The sequence below is a fragment of the Anser cygnoides genome, chromosome 31, assembly GCF_040182565.1.
Source record: "Anser cygnoides isolate HZ-2024a breed goose chromosome 31, Taihu_goose_T2T_genome, whole genome shotgun sequence".
Lineage (NCBI taxonomy): Eukaryota > Metazoa > Chordata > Aves > Anseriformes > Anatidae > Anser > Anser cygnoides.
Window position 1 is genome coordinate 1,947,244 of NC_089903.1, and position 11,185 is coordinate 1,958,428.

The 11,185-nt window shown below is 36.2% G+C and overlaps 1 protein-coding gene across 1 annotated transcript in view; it reads right to left on the bottom strand.

The window, feature by feature from the left end:
* LOC125180597 (adhesion G-protein coupled receptor V1) overlaps positions 1 to 10,892 on the bottom strand; it is a 248,473-nt gene extending 237,581 nt beyond the window's left edge. The window contains 6 exon segments of the mRNA XM_066985287.1: positions 367 to 932; positions 3,821 to 3,934; positions 5,349 to 5,453; positions 6,590 to 6,685; positions 7,781 to 7,930; positions 10,695 to 10,892. Coding sequence (XP_066841388.1) covers positions 367 to 932; positions 3,821 to 3,934; positions 5,349 to 5,453; positions 6,590 to 6,685; positions 7,781 to 7,930; positions 10,695 to 10,877 — 1,214 coding nt within the window. The 5' untranslated portion in view covers positions 10,878 to 10,892.
* Between the last annotated feature and the right edge of the window lie 293 nt (positions 10,893 to 11,185).

Below are 11,185 nucleotides of genomic sequence, written 5' to 3' on the forward strand. Positions count from 1 at the left end.
TATAGACAAAGATTTACTGGGAAAGGAAGCCTGAAATATATTTTCCACTTGTATGAATGGGTGTGTGGCCGCATCACAACTTCACTGATCCATCTTTTAGATTAAGGGTTTTTCAGTATTTTGATAATGTCATTAAATATTTACAGTTCTCATATATAGTTCATAAATATTAAAATACTTCTGCATAATTAGACATTTTCTCCCTTGAAAATTCTATATCGTTTATAATAATTACACAGTAGGTGATTTCTATATTAATTTTTCACTACTGATTTTATAATTACTGTCAGTGAAATCCTAAGGATGCTTTACAGTGCCAAACAAATCCCTTAACATGACGAGATACTGTTTGAAGATCTGTAGTACCTTGAAATTTGGTCTTCATCAATGATAACAGTTTGAGTAAACAGGATACTGTTGATTGAAAGCACTCCATAGGGTTTATCATTTGGTTGGATGGTGACGTGAACAACAGATGGATTAACCAAAACAGCATCTCCCTGTAACGTGTCCTTAAGGAGCATAATTTGGAAGGTCTCAGCAATTTCTGGTATGGCATCATCAAGGATCTTGAATTTCATATATACTTCATGAACTAGAGGTGTGAAGACAATAGTTGTATTTGGCTGAAGATCTAGGAAGTCTAAATTGAGCTGCGCATGTGCTGTTGAATTCCCAGTTATGATGGTGTAACTGACGGAGACTTCACATTCATCAGGTCCAATTAATTTTCCACTGTCATCCTTACCACGAATCACTTGAATTGTGAGCATTTCGACTTCCTCAGGCACCATGTAAGTGCTCTGAGCAAATCGCACAGGGCTGTCATTTTTCTTAATATTAATCTGAACAGAATTCCTTGTGGTGTTGATTTCAGCCCCTCCCTCCACACTCCTGAGATGAACAACAAACAATTCATCATTTTCAGGTATCTGGAAAAATAATAGTAGCAACAGGGTGTAAGTCCCATTTCAAATACATGCAGAACACTTACTTAGAAATATGTTATGTATATTTAGCAATAAAGGGAAATAATATAAACATTACAACCCTTTTCACATTAAAATAAACAGGCAAAAAGAAACTCGCTTGCAACTTTGAAAATCCCTTCTCAAAATTGAATGTTTCCATTTTCTAAGACATACTTCTATGCTATGGAAATATGAAAAAGTGGGAAAAGACAAAAAAAAAAAAAGGGCAAACAAAAACTAGGCAAGAATCAGATGAAGCTCTATCTTTCCAACTAGAGAGTGTGAGGAGATCCAAACTCAACTTGTGGAAGTTGCTCTGCTTGGACACAAGTGTTCCTGACAGTTATTTAGTCTGACATCTTTATTTGCTGATGTTAACACCATTTTACATCTATGCATGCCTGAAAGAACAGAGGAACAACATATGAACACAACCTACCTTGGCCCTTTTGTTCCTATTCAACGGGAAAAAGAACAGTTCCTACTTTCAGACAGACTCACATTCCCAGCACAGCTTCAGTCACAGCTCTGAGAATGTGCTTGCTGATGCTTATCTATTAATTAGACTTTGGCATTTCTACATGTGGTTTGTTTAGAACTGCACTTTAGTTTTAGCTCTTTAGTCTCTAATAACTGATGCAGCAGACAAAAAAGAAGGGTTTATAAGCCTTGAATTGCAGAATTTAATATTTTTTACTTTATATTATTACATTTTATTCCCCAGTCCTGATAGGCTAAGTCTGTTTAACTGGAAAATATCATTATTTTATTAATACAGAGAGATTAGAAGGAAATATTTAAATATTACATAAGATCCTCACATCTCATTCTTGTTGTGGACTCTCAGAAAAAACAGTATTATTTGCTTCTGAGATAAATTCCACAACAAAATTGCTTATGTGTTACTAATGGCATTGCTTTGTTATAGGGCTGATGAATCCTTTCCATGTAGTTCTGTTTACTGAGCAAAAAAAGTTCAGAATTCCTTGTGGTCCAATATTTCTTCTCTTTTTACACATTTGTTAATTGGCCACCCTTAGATCCTGTTTCAGGGCACAAAGGGTATGCACGCCGCTGTCTTTGTAGCTGAGGCCAATTTTGTCCCTTGTTTGACTTGTGGCACTTAAACTTGCATAATATTATTGACTGATGCAGGTTGTTTGTTTTTTTTTCCAGCGTGAGATTTGCAAGCTCTCTGTCACCTCTCTCCTACACTACTATTTCCTATTTTATCTTATTAAAATTGATGTTAACTTACGCTTGTTTTAGTTCACTAGTTCATATACTGTCTTGCAGTACAAAAATACGCATTTGACAGTCAGAACGTACATGCCATTTTAGTTGCAGATAAAATCTTAGTATCCTACATAAATAAGGCATTGTGGAGCTTTCAATTACATCATGATTGACCAATAAATACATGAGTCAAACTTCGAATATAATAGTATAAATGATTTCCAGTGCTGCCTTGCCTCTTTAATTTTCTCTTAAAGTTGCAATTATACTTAAAAAGGAAACCTGCACAGGAAAAGTACTATAAATGCAGAGCTGTGGAAATCAGAACTGCAGTCCCCTACCTTCTGTAAGGCTGCACAATTCAGAAAAATACTTGTTTCATTGGTTTCCCTAACTCAGATCCTAAAAGCTCAAATTAAGTTCTGACAGTAGTGTTACTGGATTCTTGTGAACTCTATCATCATCATCATCAATAAAGGTTTTTGTGCAAAATTCATCTTTCACATACACTTGTGAAAGACTTTCAAAGAGTGGAAAGACGTTGACTAGACACACCAAATACAGATCAAACTTTTAGAAACAGAAGTTTGAGAGCATTTCTCAGAATAAAAATAAATAAAATCACATCCTCCCAAGAGAAAAGACCCTAATAATTTATTTCTGTGTGTAAGTCACTGAAATATTACATTGAATTGGAAAGAGATGTTTCTACACTTCAGCACCCCAGGTTGGCACAGCCTCTTAACACTAGAGTATCAGTAGAAATGTGGAAGGACATTTTTTATAACTAAGAGTAAAAAGGAAACAAGCTGCTTTACAGTTCTGTGCTCACTTCTGAGACACACACCTTTCACCATTATTGTTTTCTTATGAATTTCTTACTAAGTTGTTTTGTATCATATATACTTATTTTGATGTCTCAGTTTTCCCTCTTAAGCTTATTATAAAGGAAAAGAAAAACACAAAAGAAAAGTGCAGGTAAGAAAAAAGGAAAATCACAAGTTGCAAATTAGAAGAATGTTTTGTTTACTCTGAGATAAAAAGAAAGCCTCACAACCTATGAGTTATGTTGTGTTTTTTTTTTGTTTTGTTTTGGTTTTTTTGTGTGTGTGTTGTTTTTTTTTTTCAATTGGCCAATCTGAAAACAGAAAAATGTTAATTATCACCTAGTATGCATGCTTTCCACAAGACTGCATGTTTGTTTCAGGAATCTCATCTATTTTTAGGATTTTTTCAAATATGTTTCTACCCTGAAACATATTTGAAAAAAAAAAACCACAAACAAACAACGACAAAAAATATTTTTGAATCTGCCTTTTCCCTGTGAATCTTCAATGTGTAATATTCTTTCTTTAGTGACAAAGATAACATGTCTGCTCAGCCAGGATATGCACATAAACTAAAACTATTCACTGATGAGAATTAAAGAGGGAGCTTGGAAAGAGTAAAAATAATAGACCAGAGAGCCAAAATTTAACATCACTTCATCAAATAGAACTGCTTTTAACCTTATTTAAGCCAAGCCTTTTTGTAACTTATTACTCTAAGTCTTTCCAGAACTTCAGTTAACCTTCTACGTATCAAAGCCTAAGATGAAGTCAGCTTGTTCCTACCTGATCATCAAGCACTGTTAAATTATAAATCAGCTTTGATCTCCCAGGTGTGAATGTAATATTTCCCTTAGCTGGACTTAGGTCTTCTTCAGCTGGGTTTGGACCATCTTTTATCTGCAAAGAATTGATTTGTCTGATGAGAAGTCTATAAAGCAGGAATACAAATCCAGTGCAAGTACAATAACCAATATGCAGTGTGACTTGCATAACAAATGACTATCTGTTCAGCCATCTCCAACTTACAACTTACATGAACATTCAGTTGTGAAAATCTGCTCTTTTCTGGCAGACAGTGTAAGTCAGAACAACCACTCTGAAGAAATCCCGTATTTCCAGAATAAGAGGAAGAAAACTACTTCCATATAGGCCTATGGGGACTCTTTAGTATATTCTGATGCATAACTGACTCTTTCATATTACAGAAAGGATATTCATGCAAATTCAGTTTGAATCAATAGTATTTCATAATAAATTCCAAGACAAAGTAATAGTACTTACTGGTTTTGTGTCCCTTCTATCTTAACTTGTGATATTAAAGATACTAAATTTAACAGTCAAACTCAAAATACTACAAAGCCTCTTAAAGGTCATATGGGATTTTTTGGTTTTAGAACATTTTGTAAATTATTTTTCAACATACATATATAATGATGTGAGACAGACCTAAGTAATTGTCCAGAGAGTAAGATTTACTGTACCTTAAAACAAACATATTTGCAAAAAATTGCACAGAGAATCATATTCAGTACTTTAACTATTCATGCTATATTTAGTATTAATAAAATCCAGTGCAAAGCTTTTCTGGTTTTGACAGGTCTAGACTAAAGCTTTGAGGTCTAGATTAAAGCCTTACCCTATAGGACCAGGCAACTAGTACAGAAATATCTATATGAAAGATTTTATATATAATTTTAAAGTAAATAATAGAGTCTGAGCTAGATAAGAAAAAGAAAGCAATGAAGTCAGTAATTGTATCACATTCAAATCACATATGTAAATAACAGGATAAGTATTCAACATGATTAATTATTTCAAAAGCTTCCTTTGCAGGGGATTCAAGATAGAGATCAAGATACAGATGATTATAGATACAGAAATTCACCAAATCCTGAGCACTCACAGTTCAAAGTTGGGATAATCATTAAAGACTCACTTGAATATTTGTATGTAAAATAAATATTTTTTAAAAAAATTAAAAAAACTTAGATAAGACACTTCTTACATACTTAATATGCATTATTTTCTAGTAATACATACTGATGTTGCCTCACGTACCTTTCTAAATGACAGAATATACTCGGTTTTCTCTAGTACCTCTTAACGTTAAACAGTCAATTAAACAGTCAGATAATTACAGTATTTTCTATATGACGGTTAATATGAATCCCTTTTATGAAACAGATCTACCTAATGTAGATGTAGGTATTTTGTCCTTCTTCCCCTTTTGCAAACACTTCAATAAATTATGATTACAGCCTCTCAGTTTAATCCAACAGACTACTGTATGAAGTCTTTTGGATAAACTCACCTCAAAAGTTATGACGACCGTCCCATAGGTTCCCCTCTCTCTAATTAGAGTGAGCGGCACAAATTCATTTCTGCCCCTGGGCTCATTCACTGTGATTAAGGCAGACTAATGAGGAAGAAAAGGAACAGACAATCAGACACAGATCAAATATCACAGCAGAATGAAGAAACTGTTACCATAGAAATATCAAACTCCCACAGACAAGTTAATCCAATCCGCAAACCAGTCCACTGATGGCATACATTTCCTAGCAACCAATTAGTTCAGCTAATGAAAACCTTAAAAGATTTCAGATAAAAATGTATCACGTAATGCAATTTGTGTGTTTTTGTTGTTGTTGTTGTTTGTTTGTTTCTGTAAATGAACATAGTCAACATACACAAAGCACTGACATATCATCACTGGTATTTTTAGGAGCTCCTACACCCATTAAAAATAGGTTTTCACCATCATGAAGTCGTTTATTAGATAGCTAGCTATAAATGTACTCAGGACAATCATTTAGGTCACTGGTCACTTTTTTAGGCTATTGTAGGTAACAGATTTTGAAGATATCCACAAATCCCAGAAGCAGCTTGGCTTAGTACTGTGGCTCTAACATTTTCTTATGTTCTTATGTTTTTTCAGAGAAGTCCTATACAAAATTATATTGTCAGAATGCTGTCAATACGGCATAGCTACTCGTTCTACTAATACAACCTCTGTATTATTGCAAATATCATCTGCTGGAGTAACAACAGCATCTTATCCCAGAGGGTGTTATAAAATGCATATATTATGACAATGTTCCCTCAGCTTGTCAGTCAAGTATAATAAGGCTCACTACTGATGGTAAAATGTATATATTCTCAAGATTTTCAAATCACATTTTTACCTTTAACTTTCCTAGGGTATTATTCCTCAGTTTCTTCCCTACTATATTTAGATCTTGACTTATAGATGAGGGACAGTGATACTGAACAACTTTAAGTAAGTTTTATCTTTAAGATGAGCAACATTGATATCCATCCAAGTGCGAGGCTCTCAGGCTATTTCTCAATACCTAAAAGCATACAGTAGTATTAAAGCTGTATATATGCATGAATTACATACATATGTATGAATTACCTCTAGAGACGGTTTAAAAGATGTAACTCAGAATCAGTTTTCGAGGGATTCAGTTGAATAACTAACCAGCATCTTTGAAAATTTCACCTTTATGCTTTATAAAATTTTCATATATACCATATAAAAAGCCATACCATGTTAAAAGAAATTATTCCAAAGGCATTGTCATTTGATAAGACTGTTACAGTGACAGACTTGGGTGAGCCAAGCTTTATCTTTGCAGACGGTTTCTAAAATTAACAAAAAATAAGATATTAAATATGGTAAATATAGGCAAAAATAAAAGCATCTTGATTTTACTGTTTTAAATATTATTCTCTGAAAATTGTACATCTTTTTATTAAATATTACAGTAAAAATTATTTAAAGCAACAGAATGCACCAAAATAATTCTTCCTCATTTAGGAAGTATATTCTATATGGTCAACAGCAAAGTGAATGAAACAAACCTTTCGAATGATTACTTACAGTTTGGCAATCTACTAGGAATAGGGAACTAGGTTTGAAGCATGTAGGTCTGCCAAGAACTCAAAAATTATTCTTTTTTTTCCTAACACTTGTATAAAACTGAAACTTTGAAGCTATTATGTGAAGTGAGTTATCAACTAAAGGAAACTTATTATTTACAGTGTTGTAAAAATGAGCTACTACATTTACATGTCAAAAGAAGAAGGAAAAATATAGACTTCTACATTCACTGCCAACATTTCCCAAAATGTATTAAAAGCATAAAATTTTTCTTTACAGAACTGATTTCAAGCTTAGTCATGAACTGCTACCTTAAAAAAAAAAAAAAGAAAGAAAAAAAAAAAAAAGGAATGCAGGCTCCTCATAGAATGACTCACGTGAGATAGAACCATATGCACAGATTTATCAATATGTTTTTTAAAAATGTTTGGTTGTTCAAAGGGAAGTCTTGTTTACCCTCTGCAGGACTGGAAATCATCCTGCTTTTTTTGCTACTTCCACCCTTTCTTGTAGGTGCAGTGTGTAGGAAAACAGGAAAGGCTGACCCTTCACAGTCTAATTCCTTGGCACTCCAGCACAACACCTTCAAATACCAACAACTGAATGCAGCGTTTGCTGAAGTTTCAGACTATGTCTATACTGCACAGCAATGTCACATAGACACCCACAGGAACAACAAAACTTTCTTAAAAGGAGCAATAAGAACCATCCTGGCTAGTCTCCAAATTTTAGTTCTTACCTATTAAGACTCAGACCCACAAGCATGACTGCACAGAGTTCTACAGAATACCATTCATTTCTGTCAGATTACATAGCATTTTCTGGGCAAACGGATAAATTGAAAAACTTAGACTTACTGGTAATGTCAAGTAAAATGTGAATGTCTCATCAGCCTCCGGAAGATCGTCATCACAGACAGATATATACACTGTTCGGTTTGTTTCTGTATCAGGTATAAATGCAGCTGCATATGTGTCAAAAAAGTCTCCTGTATCTTCTCCATAAAGCTACAATAAATACACAAGTGAATGACATTTTCTTCTTCCCCTACAATCTTCTTTAATATTATTCTGGACTAATTATATGGATTTCATGCACTTTTCTATGCACATGATTCCTCCCACTGTTTACCCTGCCGTTATACAATTTATTTCTAGACAGAAAGTACAAATAATAGCCCCTTGTATCCATGCTAAGTAACCAGAAATAACAACACTTTATTCAGAACCACTTATGATGTCCTTCCTTAAAACTGGTTGTCTTTTGCTTAATGTACCATAGGACCAGTTTTTAATTAAAAGATTGTTCTGAGCACAGAGCTGCACACCATGTATTAACTCACCTGAATTAAACTTACGTTAAGATGCAACTGTCTTCTGCTTTCCTCTCTCACTCTAGGAACTAGAAGGAGCTTAGGAGTTTAACCTAAATTAATGTTTAGATTGCCAAAGCTGGGCAAGCTGAATTTTAAAATGTAAAGCTCTGCTTTCACATCATTCAACAAAAGAAAATTGCACCAAATCAAATATTAAGTAAGGTGCTTATAGGACAGAGTACAGAGCCAGTGGTGTCAAGATTGGCAAAATCTGTAGGCTAATTTTACAGTTTGAAGCTGAGACTAAATGGCATAGTCCTCTTCATCTTACCTGTTTTTGCAAGATTTTCTTGACTGTGACCTGATGAACTCTCAAATTCTCCAATGCATTCAGTAAGTCATTTCAAAAACATCCCCATGGCTGCTACACCTTAAACTACCACCCTTATAGGCACTGATAGTTTGAACAGACCACTGTGAAAAAAGCTATTCTTTTTTTGAGAATAATGAAATTAGAATTTCAGTGAAGAGAAAACAAATTATAGTCGATATTTTTGTGTCTGTAACCTCTCACTGGACATTTTGGTAACTGTATTTTTAAAGTATCTGAGCCAACACTAGACCTACCAAAAGACTTTTATGAAAATGGATTTTTACTTTTATTTTTCTAAAAGAGATCAGGTCTAATACAGAAACTAAGTTACTCTGTTTGTTATGGCAACATATAACACTACTTTCAAACTAAAATCACATTTTCTCAAGGTTTCCTCCTTAGACATTAATAAACTCTGAAATCCCTACAGATCAATTTCTATTCATTGTGATTTTTAAGGTATGTATTTTTCATATTCAGATACAGGAGAATAAACTGTATCACAGTGTAGATACACAGTTTATTTTGCCTACCCACTGAAAAGAATCATAAGCAGCACATCTCTGCTACACTGCTGTGTTGTCCTTACTCACACCCAATAGCATCTTACTCCATGCACATATAGTTTAACACACTCTAAAGGGTTTAATCATTTAAATGGAGTACAATTGAAATCATGGTTATTAACAGCTAAAAGATAAAATCAATGATGTAAAAATAGTAACTCTGACTTCTCAAAGAACTGACTCAAAAACTGGAGTAGCTATTAAAATCGTAAAATCATGGAATAACAGAATAGTTTGGGTTGGAAGGGACCTTAAAACCAACTCCCCTGCCATGGGCAGGGACCCGTCCCAGCAGCCCAGGCTGCCCCCAGCCCCATCCAGCCTGGCCTTGGGCACTGCCAGGGATGGGGCAGCCGCAGCTCCTCTGGGCAGCCTGGGCCTGGGCCTCACCGCCCTCTGAGGGAAGGATTTCCTCCTAACATTTAACCTAAACCTGCCCTCTTTCAGTTTAAAGCCATTCCCCCTCGTCCTGTCCCTACACGCCCTGACACAGAGTCCCTCGCCAGCTTTCCTGCAGCCCCCTTTAGGCACTGGCAGGCCGCTGTGAGGTCTCCCCGGGGCCTTCTCTCCAGGCTGAACAACCCCAACTGCCTCAGCCTGGCTCCATGGGAGGAGGTCCTAAACTGCAGGTTCTAGAGTAATCTTGAAAAGGAGAAGTCATTACGTAGATGCATTTTCATTATGAATGCACAGCTAGCATTGATATCAAACTTTTTCCTGAGCAGCTTGAGCTGGCTCCTTCAGGAAATGTTTAAACCGTTTTCTTGACACCACTGACACTGACAAAAGGAATTTGCTCAGTTACAGAAAATGGGTTTGGCTTATCCAAACCGTAGAATCACGGAATATCCTGAGTTGGAAGGGGGCCACGAGGATCACCAAGTCCAACTCCTGGCTTCACATAGGACCACCCAAAAACTACACCATGTGTCTGAGAGCATTGTCTACACACGTTGAACTTCATCAGGCTCAGTGCCGTGACCACGTCCCTGGGGAGCCTGTCCCAGTGCCCGACCACCTCTGGGTGCAGAACCTTTCCCTAACACCCAGCCTGACCCTCCCCTACCCCAGCTCCATGCCGTCCCCTCGGGTCCTGTCGCTGTCCCCAGAGAGCAGAGCTCAGCGCCTGCCCCTCCGCTCCCCTCGTGAGGGAGCTGCAGGCCGCCATGAGGCCTGCCCTCGGCCTGCTCTGCTCTGGGCTCAACAAAACCAGGGACCTCAGCTGCTCCTCGTACGTCTTGCCCTCGAGACCCTTCACCATCTTTGTTGCCCTCCTTTGAATGCTCTCTAATAGTTCATGTCCTTTGTATTTTGTATCACCCAAAACTGTACACAGTGCTCATGGTGAGGCTGCACCAGTGCAGCGCAGAGCGGGACAATTCCTTCCCTCAAATTGAAGCACTGTCCCAGTGAAGTACCACATTCCTTTTTGTTGTCTTGGTACAAGCATAAGCAACATTCAAAGCTTCAAAAATACATTAATATTCAGTGACGATACAACTGGCATGGTTTCTTACCGACACAATCGCTGTGACGTTAGCAGGCTTCCCTGTTCTCTCGATTACAAGGCGTATAACGGTTGTACTTGTTTCATTAACTACAAATTCTGTTTGTCCACTGAATTTCACTTCTGTTTCTCCAGATGTGAAATGAATGAGTAGCAATAAAAGCAAATAAACTAATAAAGAATCAGAGGGCATCCCTATAGAGGAAAAAAAAAAAAAAAAGGAATAATTAAAAATAAATTGTGTATCTAAAACATGTAAAACAACCTCTGTTGGCCTTTCCAATGCAGTCAACCTTTCGGGAAGTGTTTCTGCAAATCCTTCAGGTACTGTGATTTTCTTGTAAACTTCAGAAATGAGACAAAAACAAGCACAGGTCTCAGCCATAATCAAGTTAGATAGCATAATTATCTTCTGGATTCAATTCTGTTTTCGTAATTTTCATCTAATGATATTCCAAAAAACATACATCAATGTTTTCCAAATGGAGGAATAAGTAGCTT